Genomic DNA, 23,723 nt, shown 5'->3' with positions numbered 1-23,723 from the left:
AATAGCCCGGTTTTAAAATCTTATCTAGTTTTTGAAAACCCATAACGACATTAATTTAAAAACTTCAAAGCATAAATCTAATTTTCGTGCGTTTAGTCGCTTTGATGAGATTACCAACAAAATGGCTACCTATTTAGTAGCTACGCGCGAATTGGTTTGAAATTTTTATGTCCCTTCCCGGTTTCCATGGAGACCATAAGCCCCCCCCCTTAGGTCCAAACTATGTATACTGCTATTGTTATTCTCTCGAAAAATGTTCCGAGTAGTTTCCGGAGGGTTTTTCGAAATACTTTTCAGAAAAAAATTGTAAATTGCGAAAAAGAAATAGTGAATTTCTTAAATAATTTCATGGGAAATATATTACAAAAATATTATATTATAGACTAACGAATTGCATCAATCACGCGCGTTAAATCAAAACTGCCTATTATGAAAACATTAATATTTATTATCATCACACCATTAACAGAAAAATCATAAATTAAAAGTTCATTTTTTGAAACTATTTAGAACCGCACGCCGCGTATTGAACCCCGGCACCGGAACTGATCACGAGTGGATGGTCTTCAACGTTCGTTGCGTTCTCAAACTGCGCTCCTTCCACGTCATATTTTGCTTTATTTCTATTGCACAACATATATACTAAGAAGCTGATAGACTGGCCGTACATTAGGACAGCCAAAATGGCTGATCCAATATTGTAACCCAACGTCTCCAGAAATATGCCGCCAATCGTCGGACCCAAAAAGAATCTACCCAGAATTAAAATTAATTTTCTTTTTACTCGTTGAACGTCGAAACTGGTCTTACCCGATGGCCAAAGCGGCCGAAAAAGTCCCCGAAATGACACCACTGGTCGTTTGATCATTCGGGATGCCCAATGCTCTACGAATTTAATCATTTATTTCTCGTCATTAAAAAAGATACATTTACGACTTATATTTTTGAGTATATTTAAACATGATCTTTCAAATAGACCCAAGTTTTACCCAACCTGGACTTTTCCTTTAATTAAATCAAACACTTACACGGATTCATTCAAGCAGTCGACGAAGGCAATAACTCTGGTTCCGCCTAATGGGAAATTACTTTAAAATACGATCTCTATCGCGATAATCAGACCAAATTAAACAAAAATAACTAACCAAATCCAATTCCGAATAATACCAGACAAATTACGACTAGCCACAATTTACTAAGGGCAATAAAAGAAAGTTAACGCCGTCTATGGGCTAGTTGGGAAAATTAATTACCGTATTTTTCGTCAAGACGATAGCGGGCTCTTTTATGGAGAGGTTAGTGCACTCTCGCTCTTTTGTTCGAATCGTTCGTCAGTTTTATACCGGGGGAAAATGTTATACAAAATTTGCGCCATCTATAGGTATCCCAAACTGCAAGAGCGTATTTATGTCTCTAGGGGAGGTGCAAAATGTAAGTGACTTTTAGGTCAAACAGGGAGGTGCAAATTATAAACCGCCTGCCGAAATGAATTCGTGGATACGCCCTTGCCAAAGTACATAAATTATATAAAACCAATTATTTCACGGTACCAATATACTTATTTTGTCTTCATTATACGTAATAATATTGAAATATTTAAAGATATATTATATAATATTATAGGTGGTTTTTTTCCGCTTGTCCGGGGACAAAAAGTCTAAACTTTTTACCCTAAGACGATTTATTCGCCTGTTCTCGGGATAAGATTTACCCTGTCCCGAATTTTGTTCGCTTGTTCCAGAGCTCTAAGGTTACACTTTTTACTCCTCCTCGAAAGGAGTAATCTAGCTTTGTCGTCTGCTTAAATTTCGTTTCACGAAAACATGACGGGCAAGCTTTTCATAAATAACCTTTAACTACTCCCTTCTTACTCCAACTCGTTTTTTTCGTCAAGGCAGAATTGAAATGACGTCATATGGCTACACTTTTTAACCTGCTCAAAAAACCCACCTATTGTTGCGCATCGTAGTGTACAGACTTTATTAACACGCGCTTAAAATTAGAGATCCCACGATTCACTAGATGGCGGAGATAGGCGCTGACATCTCCATAAACAGATCCCGAAGATAGTGTACTTACCTGGGAAAAGTAAATATAGGCGCGGGTCCAATGAAGGTGTAGCAGATCGCAAAACATAGACACGATATTAGAGATAAGAGTTTGGGGCTCACCTAGATCGTCAAATGACATCGAATTACAGACAATTACAACGACAAACGCCGATAAATTAAATACCCCTTTATCGCACAAAAATCCAAAAACAGACGACGTGAAACCGTAAATACCACCACTTACAACGAACATCATCCCAACGCCAATCGGGCTTAGCTTAAACTGAAAGAAAATTACATCGAGATAAACTCTATGATAAATTTACTCGTGAAAAATGTTACTTGTCTAAGATGAGGCTCTAAAGTAGCCATGTTGAAACCCAAGCAAGTTGGAGCCAACGTGAGCATGGACAGGTAGAGGATAACCAATGGATTCTTGATGAATTTCCAAACACCGAAAGACGATTCTTGGTTACTTGGCTGTGCTTCTAAAATAAATGCCTTATTTACAGGGTAGTTTTTAAACTTGGTCCCAATAGAAGTATATAATAAATTCCTTAAGGGAGAAGAGTCCATCTTCGCATTCTGATATTGTTATTGGTACGAACATAAGTAACGTAATACCAATAAGTATGGCAATTAGAAAAATGATTTTCGGAGGTATTGGGCAATCGAGGTTTAGTTCGGCATAGAGTCCTCTGGTGTCTAAATATGGGGTGGCGAATTGGTTAGCACTTACGCCTCGTAGCAAGAGGAGACGGGTTCTATTCCAGCTTGAGACATTGGGTAAAACCTCAGAGCCACTCCTTCCGCGTAGAGTTTGCAAGTTCTCTCCCCTCTGGTTATAGGGGTTCCCCCTTTCCATAAAAACTTGTAGAGATTTAAGGTAATAGTGAGTGTAGGGAGCTGTTGGCTCTTGTGGCATGAAGGGCTTGCCACCACCCTCCTACTCATTGTAACCCGGCCACCTGTTTAAAGGCTTTAAAAGTCGCTCGATGACTTGGGCGTAAGGTGGTGCTTTTGGTATTAGCCTAGCTGATTATTTTTATTAAATATACAACTCAGTTCGATTGAGAGTGTAATTTTACAAGCCGAGTAATAATACGTTTTAAACTTTGAACCGTAATGCAGCGTACTCTTCCACGGTTTAATGGGAAAACGCTTCGAGCTTGCGAAGGTACAAGATTCATTTTTATGGGATAGATGGATACTTCTCTCGTTAAGAGATATTATTTACTTCTGGTATTAGTGCGTGATATATAAAGTGGCTGACCTATTTCGGGTAGCATAAAGAAAGAAACGGCGGTAACAGATAATAGAAACACTCCGGATAGTACGAAAGGAAAAGCGTAGCCTCCCCACTACGTTCAAGTTCAAGTTTAAATGAAAGCCAACAAATATCAACAATGCGGAAAATTAAACATGAAAAAGTGAACGTATTTACTTGGAATAGAGCGGCGCCGACTGATGGTCCAAGGATTAACCCAAACCCAAACGTAGTTTCTAGAACACCCTGGAACGTGATAAATCTTTCAACTGACCACAACTTGATTAACTCCGAGTATGGAGAAAATGTAAGGAGTCGTGTTGTAAAACTCGTCACCCGTAGCTAACAAAATAGGGGTAAGCGCTGGGCGTTATGACGTCGAAACGAGTGTCGTAGTCAATAATAAGGAACTTCAGTATTTATTGTGGCGCCATCTACGGTAGTTTTTCGAAAGCAAATATTAATTTCGTTTTGAAGAAACGGACGAAAAGGAAATTGCATACTAAGAATTTCTCATTTCTGATAGTAGATGGCGCTTAAGTCACTGCCAGAGTTGTCAGTTGGGTGATTTTTTCGCCCGATTGGGCTTTTTTTTTAAAGCTTTTTTAGTGGGGGAAAAGACTTTGGTGGGAGGCGGATTTTTGGGTTGGACACTGAGAAGACACAAACATGAATAACGACGTTTAATAATTGGTGAAAATATAATTATGTTGGAAAATACTTGTTCTGGTTTTAATATTGTTAATATGTTAAAATTTGGTTGTAAAATGTTGAATATTTTTTGTAGAAACATTTTTAACGATCGGCGTTTTTATGGGCTAGTTCAATTTCCGTTTGGGCTGCGGGGGCATCACTTATACCTGGCAACTCTGGTCACTGCGCTTGAGTAGAAAGTATTACCGAAATACCAGCTGCTTACCCCTTTTTTCGTTAGCTCCTAATCTTCGGCTGACATCACGGTGACGAGTTAAATTGTTCTACAGCACCACTCCTAAGGTTTTCTCCGCGCTACGAGTCTACGATAAACAGTCATACCAACGCGGTAGCCATGCTATCCGGAAAATATGCGGCCACTAACGTGAAATTCGAGGTTTTGAATGAAGCGCTACCAATACCTAGAAAACGACGAAATTATGCAATGAAATCTACCGCATACAGTTAATAAATAAAATTACCTTCCACAATACGAATCACATATGCTAACGTTAGAAAAGTTACTCCCGGGGGTGACTTCTCCAGCAAACTAGTATTTAAAATAGTCAAAATTTAAGTAAAAGAAGTAATAAATAATATCTTTATATCCCGAAAGAAGTATTCATTTAGGTTTTCGAGTTTTAACATGTACCAGAAGTCCAGAAGTGTCCCGACACGTGTTCCAATGGGTGGGATTCTTGGAAGCATAAAGGCCGAGCTGTGAAACTTAACCGATTATTACTCCAACCATATGTAACATAATCACGGGTAAGTATGCCGTAAAAGTAATTTTTTTCGTGTTCCCGGGATATGACATAAATTACGTCACTTCCAACTCCATGACGAAAAACGCGTCATCGGCTTTACCAAAAGCGACATAAGACCCAAAAGTGTGTCAATTCTACCTTCGCGCTTGCTAAAACACCTAGCGAGAGCTAGTCTCACTATAGACTACATAGCATACTTGTTGGAATAGTACTAGCAACATTATATGGCGCGATTTTATCTCTTCGAGTTTCTCGTCCGTTGAGATACGTTCTAAAACGCCTCACTCGGCGGCGCTGGAGTGGAGAAAGTTTTAAATTTTGATGACGTAACTCGTATGTCACTCTTACCCCCCTATCCCATTTCATTCCCCTCAGTGCAACAAGCTCCCACTGAAAGATTTACCGTTCTGACACACTTTTGGGTCTTATGTCGCTTTTGGCTTTACGGATGGGACATGTGGTCAGAAAATTTATATACCGGTGCTCCAAGCGAATGAAAAAGCCTACTACACCGGTTGTCTCATCAGAATGCCCTACGCCAACGTCCACAAGCCGGGTGGGGATTGAGAGTGGAACTCCAAAAGGCCGGGAATACGGACCACAGTGCTTCATACGGAGACCCGCCGCCCCACAGCAGACTACCAGTTCCTCCGAAGTGACACGGATGCCCGGACCATCTCCGTTAGCCTGAGCCGAAACCCAGTTTCCAGCCCCTACCTGACCGAAGTCGGAGGTGGAGATAGGACCATTTGATCATGGCTAACATCTCCCAGTGCGCCACCGCCCTTATGGGTTACAAGAGCCAGACCCCCGGTAAATCCACCAGTGATTGCACACCTTTACGTATGGGAAACGGAAGTTAGTAAAGGGGATTATGAAAAGACGCAGAATTCTTCACGCGCGTTTCGGATTTTAACAATCTATAGTTTAGCTCGTGCCTCGCGATCACGCGATTTTGTTTCCATGATAACCTTTTCAATTTTTAGGTCCACTTAAACCGCAGTCATGGACCAAATAATTAAAGGGACTCACTTTTCCCGATATTTTGACACGGTAGGCGTGGCCTAAATCGGAAGGCTTACTGAGGTACATCACCCGCTTTGAAGCGCCTCAAGAATTCTGTTCAACTATCACTGCGAGTTGGGACCATTTCTATTTCTATGGTTGGGACTTAGGAGACAGTACGTGCGAGAAAGTTAGGTTAGGCTTAGTTTTTCTTCTTCTGTATGAATACACCAAAGTCATCAGAGATGTCTTATGGGCGTTCAGAGAGTTTCCGCGCGTGGGCCATAAAAAGTGGTTTAGATTTCGAGGAAATAACGTCCTGAGGTAATTTGTTCCATTTTGAGATAGTGCGGTAGCAGAAGTGATGTTTGCGGATCGAAGTTCGTATGCGTGCTACGAAGATCTTTAAATTTTTTAAGTTTAGAAATGAAATGGATTCCAATAAATTTTATTAGAAACCTCAGCCATACGTGGCTTTCTGGTTATTTTTACTTCACACAATGGTTAATTACCATTACTTAAGACTTTAAAAATAAATAGAAATAAAAGGTCGAACACTTACAAGGAGACTACCGGAGGTGGCTATCTCCGATTTTGTTCCAACTCGGGTGGTAAGTAGACCTTCTAACTTGAAAATCCCTAAAATGGTGGACAAAAATGGGCTTTCGTTTTGCCATGGCAACCAAAAATGTTTTTGACAACTTAAAAACTGATTTTCTCTATGAAAATTAACATGCGAAAATCGAAGATTTTAAGGGTCCCCCCCCCCCCTAACAATATTTTTCAAAAAATTAAAAAATGTTCATCAATTTGATAAATAATTCAGATCATGGCTAAATCTGGTACATTTGGACCAATATACGTCAATTTTGGTAAATATACATATATTGGGTAAATACGAGTAATCAGTTTTTAAGTTGTGAAAAACATTTTTGGTTGCCATGGCAAAACGAAAGCCCATTTTTGTCCACCATTTTAGGGATTTTCAAGTTACATGAAGGTCTACTTACCACCCGAGTTAGTAAGCCTAATCATTTAACCGACAACAACGGCATCATTTTGTCAAAATTGAACGTGAACGCTCCAGCTTCTCTCAGGGCCGACGTTAGGGGGGGGGGGGGTAAGCGGGACAAAAGTACCCCGGGCCCGGGCCTCCGAAAGGGGCCGCCGGAACGGGTGCCTAACTAAAACTATCTAACTATTTCCAAAAAAAATAAAAAAATTTTGAGTAAAAATTACCTAGGGCCCGAAAATCCTAGCGCCAGCCCTGGCTTCTCTATGAAACTACGCCGGAAATCGACTTCAGCGACGCCAAGTTTGTCCACACTGAACTAAAATTAACCGTGATTTTCCTATTCTCAGTATTAACGCGTGCTTTTTAAAGCCTAAACAGCTAGTGAGTCCCTTTAGATTATTGGTCTATGCCCCGGTCAGACTTGAGTGTAAAATCGGTTATAAACTCACATTTTTCCTTAGTTCGCACGTGCGAAATCACGTCATCTTGATTCGGTTATAGCCAAGGCGTCATTTCAAATTATGAAACTTTATCCCAATTAGTTAATCATGTTTACAATACATACAGTAATAATATTTGACGTAATTGCAACTTTTAGCCGCGTTATTTTTTAAAATAAAAGCACTTCCCCACCTTGTCGTTTACAAAGCGATTCTAAGCGAATCGATTTGGCCAAGCTGCTACCCGAACCAAAACTTATGATTAATTATGTTACATATGCTCCAGCTAAACAAATGAAAAATTACAAATCCATTGAAAAATTATTTATCGCACACTTGATTTTCCATATTCATAATAACGTGATTATAAAATTAAGGAGAGTTGATTTTATAAAATAAAAAGTGGTCTTGCCCAACTTGTTAAAATGTTGCTCTTACGTCACAAGACCCAGCTTTATTTGTGTATTCTTCGCACGAGCGATTTGCACGCGCTCTAGAAAAAGCTATATTCCTCGCGACTGTAGCGCGCGCTAGTAGGCTTGTCAAAGTAAGAGACTGTGACGTAAGAGCAACATTTCAACAAGAAGGCCACGTTAGTTTATAAAATCAACTATTCATAATTATAGCTGTATCTTTACCTAACGCCATGGAGTAATAATACGTATAGGGGAGGGAAGGTTGGAAAATTATTCAAATTTTCAGTCCATTACCCTTATTTTCTGACGGTTTTATAAAGTATTTCACCCCGCACTATTTTTCATACCAAACGTATTTTAAAATATCTGTACGAGCCTGAAAAGGTACACGCTTTAAACGAATACAATAACTTCACCGCCATCTCTCGACTTTAAAAATAGCTATTAGGATGGTACTTCTTACAACAAAGCAAAACCTAAGTTAACATTCTAGTTTAGCGAGGTTATCCTTGTCTGATTTTTTGCCTAACCGCTAGATATTATTCAGACTCGATTATTAGCAGTATAGGGAAGATGAATACTTCTCTCTACGAGATACATTATGTACTTCTGGTAAAACGTATAATTCCGCGAAATGGATGACGGTAAATTTACCCGAAAAGAATGAAACAAACGGCCACCACAAACATTCCCGCGTCTCGCATAAACTCTGGCGAAATCAAGTGCATCTGAGGCGAGAAATAACAGAAATTAACAAGATTCCGAGGAAATTAGCGTGGATAGTCTCACCATCTTTCCAAAAATAGGCGAGAAGATGAAGACGGTCAGGTAGAAGACACCGAACACCAAGCCGTACTCCGCTGGAGAAGCTCCTTTCTTTTCAGCCTAATTAGCATCAAGGCGTTTAAATTGCATTAACTGGCAATCGGTTTAAAAAAGATGAAAAAGCAATTACTTCCTGAGGAAAAAAGGGTGCTTGAAGGGACGAACAGGTAGCGAGACCCATATTTCCGAGAGCCAAACAGATTAAACTAGTCCACTGCCTTTTATTGAGGGAACGCAAGCCTTTCTTTTTATCGTGCACCACCAGCGACTGCTCCATGCTAACTTCCATCCTTCCAACGGTTTCCTTCAATACCTGTACCTCCGACTAATCGATTAAATAGTCTTTTTTATTATAACGCCGACACTGATTGACGAATAATGTAATTATTTTCCCGCGCAGTTTGTAAATACGAGCGAGCGGATAGTTTGGAAACGCACCGACTGACCTAATGAATTTAAAAAATAAAAATATCGAGTAAATGAATTCTCGAAATTCGACACTCATTTGGCTCTGATAACGCGGTTCGTGACCCACTCCAGATACTGATTTCTACCGGCGCACCCGAGATTAGAGCTCGAGCGTACCAATCGTGGCTTGGGACTAAGTGTCAGATGAGCTTCCACTCGACTACACTGCCACCATCCGCCACTAACAGGATGATGAAAGAAACGCGGTGGTTGATTACTCAGTTTATACAAAAATGTCCTTACATCTCGGATGTCTATTAAACAAATGGCAGTGATGGATGGAATTTACGTAAACGCTATTTCGCGACATTAAATGAGCGCGTTAATTTATTATTCGCCAAAAAAAAATAGAAAAACCAAGTATAGACCAAATTCCGAAAGCTTTGTTTAATTCTTATCAATCGCGGAAGAGATTATCAAGATTTTTTTGGGACATTCAAAGTTCAAGAAAAATGGTAAAATTCCGAAATGTTCATATTACAATAAAACAATGTGGTTATATAATTTGGACAAGTGGAATTTGATTTAGGTATAGGTGTATACATAATATAATATTGTTAGTTGTTTTTCTGATAAGTTATTTTGCTAATGAGGAAAATTTGTATTCGTCGGAAAGAGGAAAAGAGATCACGCCGATTAAAAACGGTTTGATTAGTTAATAAGTGAGGCTCGATGATCCGCAATTACAATTAAATTAAGTATTTTAGTCTTGGAAAAACTGTTAATGAGAAGATTCGGGTATTCTAAACGCCGAATGTCCACACTTGGTGATAAACCGATTCTTGTTAACATCTATGAACTTAGACCTAGGCTTAGAGTGGTTTATATCCATGGACCTCTTTACGATTGTCTTCGTGTTGCTTCCATCCAAGGACCTCTTTACGATTGTCTTCGGGTTGCTTCCATCCATAGACCTATTTACGATTGTCTTCGGGTTGCTTCCATCCATAGACCTCTTTACGATTGTCTTCGGGTTGCTTACATCCAAGGACCTCTTTACGATTGTCTTCGGGTTGCTTCCATCCAAGGACCTCTTTACGATTGTCTTCGGGATGCTTCCATCCATAGACCTATTTACGATTGTCTTCGGGTTGCTTCCATCCAAGGACCTCTTTACGATTGTCTTCGGGCTGCTTTCATCATCCATAGACCTATTTACGATTGTCTTTGGGTTGCTTCCATAAAGGGACCTCTTTACGATTGTCTTCGGGTTGCTTTCATCATCCATAGACCTCTTTACGATTGTCTTCGGGTTGCTTCCATCCAAGGACCTCTTTACGATTGTCTTCGGGTTGCTTCCATCCAAGGACCTCTTTACGATTGTCTTCGGGTTGCTTTCATCATCCATAGACCTCTTTACGATTGTCTTCGGGCTGCTTTCATCATACATAGACCTCTTTACGATTGTCTTCGGGTTGCTTTCATCATCCATAGACCTCTTTACGATTGTCTTCGGGCTGATTTCATCATCCATAGACCTCTTTACGATTGTCTTCGGGTTAGTTTCATACATAGACCTCATTACGATTGTCTTCGGGCTGCTTCCATCCATGAACTTTTTCACGCTAGTCCTCGAGTTTCGCGAGAGTCGTTTTGTACTTCTCCCCTTCATCCTGGACCTTAATAAACGTTTCGCAGGCTCTCGGTCATTTTGAAGAACCGTGACGCCTTGGAAGGAGTCGTCGGAAAATGTCTCGGATTCCGTGTCTTCTGTGGATGAAGACGACTCGAACAAAAGTGACTGACGACGTTCTTTCTTCGATCGACAATAGTAGAACAAAATCAACACGATTACAAACAAAATAAAGAATGCAAACAGAGCCCCGACTCCTATAGCGATGTACTTGGCTTCGTCGCTTCCGTAGAAAGACCGTGACACTTCCCTCGTCTCATTACCAGTACCTGGAACTACCTGAATATATTTGTGAATTCGAAGTTCAACGTTATTATGACCAAAAGCGTGAACGTACCTCCCATAGTCGCGATGGAACATTATCCAGCATTACAGGCACCCTATATTTTAATGTTTCCTGAGTTTCCAACCTAGTCTCGGGGTGGTTTGTTGTTCTAGACCGTCGATTCCAGTCCAACCATTGAGACAAGTAGCGTTCCAGCCAGTACCGTTCAGTTTCAGAAATGAGCCGCAATCTCTGATTTTGCGGATATGCCTTGGTCTCCAGTTCTTCGTCCAAACTGGCCAAGTAGCCCAAAAGTACTTTAGGCACCCAAGGGTCTGAGGCCTCAATCAGAGAATCGTTGACCATCATTTTAAGTCCATTCTCACTGGTCGAAAACGTTAAGGGTAACGATTCAAGTTTAGATACGAAATCTTCCACCGACATGTTTGGATATGTAGAGGATCAAGTAGGAGGGACAGTAAAAATTAAATCTCAATTAAAACATAGGCTTAAGAATCGCGTGAAATAGAAAGCGCGAGATTTGGCGTAAAATACGCGGTGAAGCACGTGAATTCATACATTTGGAACATAGAAGGTTTTTTACTGGTTAGCCAGATCTGTCGATTAGCAATGGGGCCTTTCCATCGCTACTAAATGGTGTCCGTAACCATTGAAATATTTGAAAAAAATGCGGGATAATAGTTCTTTTTATAAAGTAACGTGGCCTTCTTGTTTAAATGTAGCTCTTACGTCACAGTCTCTTGCTTTTACAAGTCTACGAGCGCGCGCTACAGTCGCCAGAGGAATATAGCTTTTTCTAGAGCGCGTGCAAATCGCTCGTGCGAAGAATATACTAATAAAGCCGCGTCTTGTGACGTAACAACAACATTTTAACATATTGGGCAAACCACTTTTTATTTTAAAAAATCAACTATTTTCGTTTGGTCCGGACTTACGCAATTTAGGTTAGAGGTCGATTTTTATTTCGACATTCAAAAGTTTTATTACACGAATCTTTTGTAAACTCTCTTTATTTTAATTAAAATAATTATTTAAAAAATAAAGAATGTTCAGAAAAATGTTGATTTTCGGCATTGGGAATTTAATCCAACCAATACCACCGTGAATGTATTCCAATTTCTAAACACACGGTGGCGCTGATGTTATTATCCGTCGGTTACGCGAGAAAGCCTTCATTTATAAAAGTAGCTGGCCAACCTTTCGTATTCTAATAACTCTGATTTTGGAATCGTGATTGTGGCAATTTGTTTAGGGCTTGATCATATTCCACAAATTATACACTAGCGAGTATTATGAACAATTTTATTACAAAGATATAATTTTATGAATACTAAGAGTTCTCCATAAACTTTCCGGTCTCTTTCTCATGTTGAACGGAATCAGGACCTGGTTCTTCGTCGTACAGATTCTTCACTCTTCCGCTCAAGAGGAAAACGGAGAAGTCGAAGAAAGCGCCCACCAGCAAGAAGGCCGTGGACGTCCCGTGCAACAAGTACCTCAACTTCTCCGTGTCGTAGACCCAACAGTTGCCCACTTTTCCGCACGAAGACTCCCAAACGATGCAGGCCGAATCCGTCAAGGCACCGAATATTATGGGATACGGGATCATGGCTACGTACAAAGAGAGTCATCAAAGAAAGCACGAATAATATTAAGCGTTCAATGAAACCATCTCTCTTAGCTTCACTTTCGTTTTCGTGCACTAGACAAAATATGTTCTATTGGTTGGTTACCAAATTCCAAAGACGCCAAACACAATCCTTACTTCTGTCAAACCAAGTCAACTAGGTTCACTTTATAAATCCTATTATTTTTCTTAACGATATTAAAAACTCAATCGAAAGGTCGTCTACTAACATGCGCTAAGACTTGTTGTAACTTAATTATCGCTTATCATCCGTAGATTCCGTTAAACCAGGTGGTATACACTAGGAAAGTCTATAATGATAAAAATAATCAGCTGGGCTAATACCCTTGGCACCACCTTAGGCCCCAGTCATCTAGCGACTTTTAATACCTTTAAACAGGTAGCCGGGTTACAATGAGTAGGAGGGTGGTGGCAAGCCCTTCATGCCACAAGAGCCAACAGCTCCCTACACTTACTATTACCGTTAACCTTTGCAAGTTTTTATGGAAAGGCGAAACCGAAGAACCAGAGGGGAGAGAACTTGCAAACTCAACGGGGAAAGAGTGGTTCCAAGTTTTCACCTAGTGCGACAAACTAGGATTGAACCCGGATCCTCATGCTGCGAGGCGAAAGTGCTAACTATTTTGCCAATGTGGTGGCGCTGATGATTCTCATTGAAACGGGTGTGGTTTTCAGCGGAAATTTCGTACGCGACTTGGTCACATAGCTCCTTTGTTATTTAAGCATCTAAATACGTGATTTTACGTGGAAGAACATGACAAATTATCAGTATTATAACTAATTGCATATTCCATATTCATTTTCTAGTAAGTCTATTTTCCGACCGAGTGTTCTTCACTGATTGCATTTTCAATTTGACTGCTCTCGAGCGCTCTGATCAACATTTTATGTTCCATTTGCGTGTTCGGATCTGCTCCGATCAAATTCCATTTCCCGCTCGCGGGTGCTCCAAGATCGCCCGAAACCGATCTGCCGATTTCGACAGATCAACGGATCGAGATCGAGATCGGAGCAAATTTTTGGGTGTTCCTTTTAGATTTTTGGTCAAAATGGCAAACCAAGACGCGAAAATTCAAATTACTAGCAAACGCAAAACCCCAAAGCGCGGGAATATGCTAATGGAATGTTCCATTTGCGATTTTACTCTAGTCGATTGGGGCGAGATCTAGGACGTCAGAGACAGATTCGGAGCGAATCTCGAGCAATCAAATGAAAAACGCTATTAGCTTTACGCGGCGCGACGTGGTTTCTTAGCGACTGAAGTCAGCCAATGAATTTGAAAAATGCGTTAAGTCTTTGATTCGACGTAGTTCCTTTAAGCCCCGTCCGTTTCTAGAGTCGCTTTTGGAGCACGTTGTCAATGGATCCTTAGACATTTCAACCCCCTTTCGATACCTAGCTTTTGCGTCCATCCTAAATTCTCCGTTAGGCCTAACAAATTAATTTTTTTTGCGTTGACTCTAAAGGTTCTTTCCCTAGTTAAAACCAGCACCGTTTTAAGCTCAATGACCATCACCATAGAGTAGCTTGTATGTTCAAGCACCGCGTATTAATACTTCCTATAGCGAAATGCTTATTTGGTTTTATTGAAGCGCCTGTTGTAGCTCTTACCGAAAAGGGATATGACTGTGGTTACGGCTCCCAAAGCGAAATCCTTGTCTTCTGGTTTAATGCATCTAATGATTTTGTATTTATTAGTTAAGTGACTTAGACCAATACACAATCTTAGAATTTGGCACCTTAGCGTAAGTAGAGTACCGCCAATTCTGGATGAGGACGAGATGAATTTGTTGAAAGTAAAGATGACGATGAACGGAATGAACATGTAGCAGTTGACTGGACAGTGTCCAGCGAACACTTTGCCACCACTTCTAAAACCATCCCGTCCTTGAATGCACGAACACGACGAATAGAACTAAAAATGTATCTCAATTCTTTAAATCTGACAAGAAGTTAGGACGTATTTGGCCAAGAAACGTTAAAACAACATACGTTGCCCTCCTTGGTGACGTTGTAGTGTTGGCAGCCCGCGAAACAAGGCGAGAAATAAGTCGAACGGTCATCTTCACCGCAAGTAGGCTGAAACACTTGCGTCGTACAACCGCATTTGTCGTTACAATGGTTATTCAGCTCCAATTTACTGACCAAATAGACGGACGTTGTAATAAAAACCAAAGACTTTATTTATAACGCCACCAACTCACAATTCAATAGACGGCGAAGCTCCAGGGAGGTAGATTTGATCACATTTGAAGAACATGGTGACGAACATGCCGCAAGAGCTAACTAGTCCCACCTATGGCGCGACAAATAAGATAGAATTAGGAAGGCTTGTATTAATTAATCGGTACGAGTTATTAGTAAGTTTTTAATTTCTTCAAATTTGTTTAGGATTTAGATATATTATCCCTTTTAATTATGGACTAATCTACTTTTTCGCGTATTGTATTAATTAAACACAGATATAGACATGTAAACCTATAGTTAAAAATCAAATGTTTTAACGTGAACGACTGCCCTTATCTGTCTACCATGAATATGGTTTATTGGTCATGCGCGAAAAACGGTTCCAAAAATCCTTCCTCTTCCTTTGACCGATTTTCACCGATAGAGAGGGATAAGGCAATCGATTAGACGTTTTTGCTTCTGCGGTATTAATTAATCAATCCAAGAAGTTAACAATTACGTTTTTAAAGAGGTTTATAGGCTCTAGAATGCTAGAGATCGGCGTTTGAATAAGAAATTATCCAATTATTTATTTTTATTCATAACCGACAATTATCCAAAAAATATCAGAAAAAACCCATTATTTTTGCATGTCAAATCGTATAAAATGTTCATAAATAAACAGTTAACCAAAGTTTTTATGATTAATCGAAATTTTGCCGGTTAATTTATTTGTTCCGCCGATCTCTATAGAATGCCATACGACTACTGTTTCTGATTATAGAACCAGGAATTAATGCTGTATTGCGTTATGAATTGGTGATGTAGGATACCCGATGAAACAAAACTACCTTTGGACTTAACTAAACGATACATCCTAAATTATGCTTTTAAACTTATTTACCACCATTATGCAAAAACTGAGACGTCTAGCGCTGGGCTTAAAACGACGGATCAGAAGAGCGCCGACAAACATGCCCGCCACCATGGCCGTCGTTGTAGTCGCACCTTTTGGTTATTGAGAGACAACGCGGTTAGTTTCAGAGACAACAAACGTGAAATGGTGATCGTAATTGCTTACCCGTGACGAAGTTGGCGTTGGAAGCGCTGAATCGGAACTGATTCTCGACGTATTTCGGCATGAAGACAAAGTATCCCAAAATGCCGTTGAGAGTGAAGACGGCTCCCATCACGTTACAGACCAACACCGGATTTTGCCAAAGTCTTCTTGCCACGCTTCGAAACTCTTACCGGCAATTCAAAACGCATTTATTAAAGCGTCTCTATTATAATTTCGTGTAGGACAATTCCATAGAAACAAGATAAAATTAAATATTTCACATTGCTTATCGTAAAAGTAACGTTGAGCAAGAAAAACTATCATTAGTGGCGGGATCTATAGGTGAAAATCGTTAAATTTATATAAAGCGGCGAACGTACACTATTTAGATCAAATCACGCGACTAATTTGAAATTTTTAATTGGCTACCCCTACACTCAACCGGGCAAACAGCGTTGGAATCTTAGTCTAAATTCCGGTTAACAACAGATTTCCACCCCTTCTGATATATGAAATTGTTTGATGGACCAGTGGCGTAAATAAGACCTATGCAGACCCTGCAATGCAGGAGGGATAAAGGGCTTCAGGGGCCCCTAAATTCCTATCAAATAATATGCTAGATACCGATTAAAACCCCGAAAAGAGTTTCGCGGGGGGGGCCTAGGGTGTCTTAGCTACGCCACTGTGATGGAAAGTGCCAGATTTAAGTAACTGGAGGCCTTCTACTAGGATACCTTTGGAGGCCCCAAATTAATTGGCAGGAGGTTGGAGGTCAAGGTCTTTCGAAGCCCCCACCTTTATACTACGAGGAGGCTGAGGCGGTGAGGCCTTGTACTTAAGTACACTTACAAGGAGACATCCCGAAGTGTAACCCACCGATTTTGTTCAAACTCGGGGGATTGGTAGACCTTCATGTAACGTGAAAAATCCTAAAGGGAATTTATTCAATGAGCAACGGTTTTTCCATGGCAACGAAAAATGTTTTTGACAACAACAAATGGAAATTTTCCCATTGAAAAGAAAATAACATGGGATTCTGACTGATTCCTAGGACCCTGTGAAAAATTTGAACAAATTTCAAAATTTTGAAAATGCCAAAAATAGAAAAAATAGATAAAAATTGACAAAAAAATACATAAAACAAATATTGTGGAACTGTCCTGTACATTTAAAATTTTAAAGAAATGAATAAAAACCACTATTGCACAGTAAAAGAGTTTTGTTTATTAAAACGCTACGGCCGTTTCGGCGCACTAACCGGCGTCGTCGTCAGTATTCGCCTGACGACGACGCCGGTTAGTGCGCCGAAACGGCCGTAGCGTTTTAATAAACAAAACTCCTTTACTGTGCAATAGTGGTTTTTATTCATTTCTTTAAAAAAATACATTCAAATTGATCAACTGTTGATCAATTTGAGGTCAAAATCCAATGTTATTTTCAATGGGAAAATTTAATATTTTGTGTTGTGAACTTGTGATAAACATTTTTCGTTGCCATGGCACAACGGTTGCCCATTGAATAAATTCCCTTTAGCATTTTTCATAATTCATGAAGGTCTACCAATCCCCCGAGTTTGAACATAATTGGTGGGTTACACTTCGGGATGTCTCCTTGTTAGCAAAATGGGAAATCCGGCACTATTGATGGACGAAAACTTTAAAGACGAGAGGTTACGACAGTCATGACCGTCCAAGATGAAATCTTTGATTAACTATCGATTGAAATATTTACCTTTGATAGATTCCGTGATGGCTTGCCGCTTTTTTTCGCTAAAAGATTCATTACGATTCTTCTTTTTCAGAGATTTGGGGAAGAGGAACATGGGCAGAGAAAAGATGAAGATGAGGATGCCCAGGATAATGAATCCAATCCACCAAGCCCCGATAAATCGGGGATCGTTATCGGGGATCCCCGGATCGTCTAAAGAGAATTCGAAACAGCCACGTAAGAACATATAAAATACACTCTTAAAAAAAAGGGTGTATTTTCAAACCTGTAAGGGTTTTTTTCTTGTCCCATATTTAACACCTTAACAGGTTTATAAAGGATGTTATTCTACACCTTAAAAAGCAGTTTTCCTGCTAGGGTGTTTATTTACACTGTTTGGGGTGCTTATGTCCTCCGTTTTGGTTCCTTTGTTAACAGTTTGTGGTATAAAACTATTTCCTTCAGGGTTATTATCTACTCCCTCTTTGGTACAAGATCACTCCTTTTAGGGTTCCAAACGACTCCCTTCAGGGTGTTACACTACCCCCTTCAGGGTTCTACAATACTCCCTTAAGGGTTCTATAATACTCCCTTTAAAGTTTTTAACTACTCCCTTTAAGGTTCTAGACTACTGCGGTAAGGGTGCTACAATACTCCCTTTAAAGTGTTAAAATACTCCTTTTAGGGTACTAAACTACTGCCTTAAGGGAGCTACACCCTTACGAGGTGTTAAATCACTCAATTTACGGGGTAATATAACACCCTTTATACACCTTTTCAAGTTGTTAATTTGGGACAATAAAAATCCCTTTAGGGCGTTTAAATTAACATTAAACAGTGTTTTTTTACAGATATTACACCCTTAATATACCATTAAAACACCCTTTTTTTTAACAGTGTATACCGTGATATACTAACCATATGGGTCTTCGCTAAATTTGAGACAAACGGCGGACAGTAAGAATCCAAGTACTGGCCCCAAGATACGCAGGGCAAACATGATGCCTAAGCCCCCAAAAGTAAATTAAGTCGGTTAGAAACATATATTGGGATTTAAAAACTGTAATAGATAGCATTTGACCACTTTATTCCCCTGTACCGTTTTAGGGTATTTGATGGGGTATGGTAATTTCCTATCACCTTCCTTGACCCATGGTAAGCTTAGTCAGTGTTTCCCACTTTTTCGAATTCTTTGCAATTAATTTTTGCTTCTAAGTACAAATTTGACTTTTCTTTGAACCTTTTCTTGACATAACAGGGAAGGTTAAGCTTCCATAAATACTCACTCATGGCGCGACAGTCTAGAACGTAGTAAAAAATTACAATTCTCAATCCTGTTGCTAGGTGTATAAAAATTTCGTTGGAAGATATAAGCCCTCTTCAAGATTGTTTACTACATTCTAGACTGTCACGTCACGAGTCAGTAAAATAGAGTCCGACGCCGCCGCTGTTCACGCCGCAACACCGGCTTTTCCCTTATTTTCGGCACGCCGCCGCCGCCGCCGCCGACGTTTCTTCGGCGCGACGCCGTACTATTTTCCTATTTTCTAAAAAAAAAACCAAGGGCTCTTACTCTAGTCATTATTATTATTGTTCAATGAATGATTTCTAGCAGAAATTCTATGGAAGAGTATAAAGAAATATATTTTAGTTTCTGGTCTCTCTTAGTGTATTTACTGTATTATATTTTTTTACATTGTTTGTGGGCCTTTTTAATGATTTCGCTGCAGTGGTGGATACAGAAAAACTCAAAGAAGCGCTAAATGACATTTTGAGATATGAGTGTAATAACATAAAATCAAATCACACGCAAATCTTATACGTCACTGCATCCACCACTGTTACGCCGGCAAGTGCCGCCGCCGCTGGTTAAATTATCCTTACGCCGCCGCTGATCATTTTTACATCGGCGTCGGACTCTAGTCAGTATTGATGGAATTTTGATCTTCTCCACTAGGGTTATACTCCCTTTAAACGTCTTTTGTTATTATCAACAACCTACAAACTAACCAATCAAAATGGCTACCAACAGTCACTAAAATTGTTTTGAAACCTCACTTTTTTCCACTGTTAACTCGCACTCAATTGTAATAGACGCTTCAATAAAACCTATTCAGCGATTCTCTAGGGAGTATTAATACATAGAGCCTGGACATGCAAAGCTACTCTTCATGTGGTCCTTGTAACGGCTGGTTTTCAAAAGAGGAAAAACGCCGCGTCGACGCGAGTAACTTGTGTTATAGCCTTGGTTGCCATTAGCGCACGAAACGGCACGTCACTGAACTTTGGGAGCATTATAACGCGCGTCAAAAAGTTTGTACGTCCCAAAGTTCAGTGACGCGCCGTTACACCCACTAAAGTAACCGAGGCTTAAACCTAACGGAGATTTTTGCGTCAACGCGAAAAAAATATTTTACGCTAAATTAAAACTAGCAATAAGGATAAATTGGGTGTATAAGGTGAATTTCCATCCTAGTTGACTTGGTTTGGATTGAGTATAGGTTGCAGTCGGCTTTTTTGGCTAGCCAAACGTACCTGGTATCCGACCGACTTAAATATTTGTTTCAGCGATCCCATTTGCACCACGTAGCGGGGGAAGTAAAAATGTGGGTCTTTTATAGAAACGCCTATTTCAATGGGTTAAACGTACCGAAATACATGGGCGATTCCTTCTTTTTAACATTGTCGTCAATGTAAGGAGTTCCAACTGTGTAGAAAGCGGTGGAGCCAAACCCGTTTAAGAAGTAGGCGGTGAAGAGCAGCGCGACCGCTGGAAAAGTAATGGAAGCACCCGTCTTTTGTTCGCACGTCCAAGTACTCTCGGTTGGTTTCAATGGAGAATTTAGCGGACAGAGTTTCCCGTGGGACATCTCGTTGGAGCCCAACAAGTGGACGGCGGGTCCGTAGATGAAGTAAGGCAGGGCGCTCAGGAAACAACTGACAACCACCACCTAGGCCGGGGAAAATTAATTAAAATCACGACCACGCCCAGAGAGAATAACGAGTAATTTCCGGCAACTAACCATCATTCCGATAGAAATAAGTCGAGGTCTGTTAGTCCTTCCACCGTAATATCCTGCAATAATTTACAGCGTAATCAGCCAACGAAAACGTGAAGCCACACTGAGCGTAATATTTACAACCAGAAGCTGATACGATATGGTGGAAACAGATAACAAATAGTAACGGCGTAAACAGCCAACGCAATATAATCCGACGTTGTCTGGGAAAAGGTTAATTACCTAAGCAAGAACCGGTGAAAACCGGACTAAGATTGTCCGCTAAGAGGATGAAGGCACTGACTTTACTGTCGAAAGAGAACCTTTTCTCCAAAGTCGACAAGACACCGATAAAGTAAGTAAAAAAAGCCCCTTGAAGGATACCGATGACCGAAGACACGACCAAAAAGGATTTTGGGTTGGCGAATCGTCTCAAGTACAAGGGCCTGAAAGAGCCGATTCCGCAAGTAGTATCGTAGTCCAAATAATCCAACGTCTCGTGGTCATCGTCGCCGTCGGTCAGTTCCGTTCTCTCTTCGTCGACGGATGGCCGCACGTTCAACGGAGACAACTCGAGACCAGACTGTTTGGAGCCGCCATCCTTCACCTCGAGCAACGTCTTGGAGGTGTCGCTGACCTTCTCGTTTTCTTCGTGGTCCTTTGGCGGTACGTCTTCTTCCATGATTCGAGGGTTAATTAAAATGGAACGGCCAATTCATCTTTTGTCACATACATAGAGAGACGCGTTCTTTCCTCTTGACCGAACGCCACAACAACGAGAAGAAGATAGGCGTTGTGGATCTTTTCGCCGAAGCGTATAACAGAAGATAGGCGTTTTGAATCAGCGCGTCTTCCAAGTGAAGAGACGCGTTTTCAGTCGAGGGATGAACAGCTTATCTTCGAGGATCAAGGTCCGTTTCCTCCAGCGCTCTCTCTTATGCGGTAATTGCGAAAGGTTAAAACCCCAATCCGTCAAGACTACAGCGTTCCGTATATATCGCACCCGAGATTATTTTTTTCTCCTTATAGAAACGACGTATCTTATCAATAAACGAATTTAGATAACAAAAGACGGACTAAGCGTTTAACGAGAAGCCGGTACTTGGAACTTCAAATGAACTGCCTATAAATGATGTATCGTACCAAAAGCGGCGCTACCTTCGCGGCTTTAGACCTGTGTATTTAATTAAAAAATCAGTACACTATACACTTTATCGCGAATTGAAAGGTCGGTGCATTTTTCAAATAGCTATAAGCCTAACTTCAAGGTTAAAGGGAGTAAAAAGTAGGACGTTCGATGATGGATCAACGAATTTTACGTTTTTTACCGCTAGGAGCGCTGTTAATTATTTTTTTTTAATTCGAATGCATACGTCTATCCACGTGCTTTTAACTTTCTAAACTTGGAGAAAGCTCGCATTGAAGTATAATACAAATTTGCAGTGATGGGCATTTTGTTAAAGAGCCGCTCGCACTCGATCTTTTTCGAGCGGCGAGTTTTTAGCTCCCCTCTAGTGTTGTAAGTCGGAAAATGACCGAGGCATTTTTTTCGGAAAATTTTCCGTATTTTTTCATTCCATAGACTATAGTTTTTTTTATTTTATTCAAAGACGGAAGAAACAAGGGCTGATTGAGTCTGAGAAGACCGCGAGCCCGGCGAAGATTTCGAGGCGTGAGTGTGACGTGTGGGACAAATTCAGTCCGCACGTCCACCTGATTAATCAAGGCGAGATATGTGTAATGGCCACGCCAACGGGGGGATACGTGGGGACAGGGGTGGGGACACCCGTGGCAGAAGTATTCTGACCACACAATTGTTGATTTTATAAAATGTCTTTACGCTTGCCCAACTTGTTGAAATGTTGCCCTGGAATAGTTCAGCCAATGCCTAAGAATGAGTTCATAAACTCTTTAGTGGGAGAGAAAACGGATCCACATCTGAAGCGGGGAGGCAACATTTCAACAAGGTGGCCAAGGTTATTTTATAAAAAGAACTTTATACTCCCAGAATAAGCGAGTTTCCATAACCGCACCACCATCTATCGGCTTTAAAAATAACTATTAGGAGAGTATTTGTCACAACAATGGGAAACCTAGCCTAACCGAAGTCACGCTTATGTATGACGTCAAAGTACCATCCTCGTCTGCTTTTTCGTCTAACTGCGCGTGTGTCAGATATTAGATGTTTGTGTTTGAAAATTTCGGAAATATTGTAAATATCGGAAATATTGTAAATATCGGGAATATTGTAAATATCGGGAATATTGTAAATATCGGAAATATTGTAAATATCGGAAAAATATTTGAAGAAATAGAGAAGTACAATGGAAATCAGAAATCTGGTATCCATTAGTTTCGTAGCGGCTATCCCCTCGACTATCATACTCTCTGTAAGATAGCATTCCAGGAATCTAGCACCCTTTAATAGGCTCAGATAAACAAAAGGTGAACGCTTATAATTAAACCATAAAAGAAAAGCACCGAAGGTTTTCATCCTAAATTACTTGCGGAGTTCTCGGTAAATGGTACTTTTAATTCTTCGGAAATAGCTGCCGTTAAACGCTAGTTGAAAGAGCTCGGATGAAGAAAGGCTGGAAATCACTCGCCAACGCGATATCCCGGAATTAATAGACCAGAATTTATCCGAATTTAGCTCTATTTTATTTACCCAATTTTCTAACGCAGAAATCGGGGAACCGCCACGCGGGTCAAATATTTAATATTACATTCTCCGTAATTCTTCGATATAAAATTGAATGGGCTCTTTTGATATTGGAAAGAACTCCCACGCTGGGGAAAATGTTTCGAAATTGAACACCAGATGGGGCTAATAGGCGGCGAGTTGAGCTTATCAAGTTTATACGTAGTATAAGTCGCTTCGTGGACTGAGAAATCTTTAGTGGGACTCGCGACGTACATTTTTAAGTTCAACACGGTAGGCGTGGCCTAAAAATGGAACCGAGTTAAACCGGAAGAAATTGCTTCCGTATTTCGAAAGCACATTATTGAGGTCGACTTCAGCGCCACCATGCTTGATCGAAATGAACTGTCATGATTTGCTGAGATGGGTGAGTGCTTTTAAACGATTTATTGGTCCACGGTCGCTCTATAACTGTTGATATACGGTCCCCCCTTTAGAATACCCCCCCCCCGCACGTCACACAACTGAAGCGAATGAATTCTCGGAAAATGCTCAGATCTCGTTAAAACGATTTCGACCTCCCCCCCCTCCAACCTAACTCTTTCCTCATCAATGAAAATCCCGCAAAGTTTGTAA

General features: G+C 40.4%; 3 protein-coding genes across 3 annotated transcripts; all 3 read right to left on the bottom strand.

Moving 5' to 3' along the window:
* Nucleotides 1-427: 427 nt before the first annotated feature.
* Nucleotides 428-9,189, bottom strand: LOC149936266 (MFS-type transporter SLC18B1-like). The gene is made up of 15 exons (XM_090181088.1): nucleotides 9,015-9,189; nucleotides 8,610-8,925; nucleotides 8,444-8,539; nucleotides 8,309-8,382; nucleotides 4,494-4,561; nucleotides 4,354-4,433; nucleotides 3,496-3,564; nucleotides 3,325-3,412; nucleotides 2,394-2,539; nucleotides 2,236-2,334; nucleotides 2,080-2,171; nucleotides 1,146-1,195; nucleotides 1,029-1,074; nucleotides 811-885; nucleotides 428-752 (listed from the first exon to the last, which is right to left on the bottom strand). Exons 2-15 carry the CDS (start codon nucleotides 8,766-8,768, stop codon nucleotides 503-505), a joined length of 1,392 nt encoding a protein of 463 aa, XP_090037214.1. The 5' UTR covers nucleotides 8,769-8,925; nucleotides 9,015-9,189; the 3' UTR covers nucleotides 428-502.
* A 193-nt stretch (nucleotides 9,190-9,382) lies between these two features.
* On the bottom strand, nucleotides 9,383-11,372 carry LOC149936265 (uncharacterized). Its single transcript, XM_090181535.1, has 2 exons — nucleotides 10,918-11,372; nucleotides 9,383-10,859 (listed from the first exon to the last, which is right to left on the bottom strand). Exons 1-2 carry the CDS (start codon nucleotides 11,287-11,289, stop codon nucleotides 9,669-9,671), a joined length of 1,563 nt encoding a protein of 520 aa, XP_090037661.1. The 5' UTR covers nucleotides 11,290-11,372; the 3' UTR covers nucleotides 9,383-9,668.
* Nucleotides 11,373-12,154: 782 nt separating this feature from the next.
* LOC149936264 (solute carrier organic anion transporter family member 74D-like) lies at nucleotides 12,155-21,535 on the bottom strand. The gene is made up of 12 exons (XM_090181566.1): nucleotides 20,690-21,535; nucleotides 20,471-20,523; nucleotides 20,098-20,398; nucleotides 18,366-18,452; nucleotides 17,472-17,660; nucleotides 15,762-15,926; nucleotides 15,585-15,688; nucleotides 14,719-14,810; nucleotides 14,507-14,654; nucleotides 14,254-14,429; nucleotides 14,126-14,190; nucleotides 12,155-12,477 (listed from the first exon to the last, which is right to left on the bottom strand). Exons 1-12 carry the CDS (start codon nucleotides 21,126-21,128, stop codon nucleotides 12,197-12,199), a joined length of 2,100 nt encoding a protein of 699 aa, XP_090037692.1. The 5' UTR covers nucleotides 21,129-21,535; the 3' UTR covers nucleotides 12,155-12,196.
* Nucleotides 21,536-23,723: the final 2,188 nt, after the last annotated feature.

This window comes from Leiobunum rupestre, chromosome 7 (genome assembly GCF_980474605.1).
Source record: "Leiobunum rupestre chromosome 7, qqLeiRupe1.1.hap1, whole genome shotgun sequence".
NCBI lineage: Eukaryota > Metazoa > Arthropoda > Arachnida > Opiliones > Sclerosomatidae > Leiobunum > Leiobunum rupestre.
The sequence above is the reverse complement of the archived record's forward strand: the minus strand, read 5'-3'. Positions and strand labels throughout refer to the sequence as shown.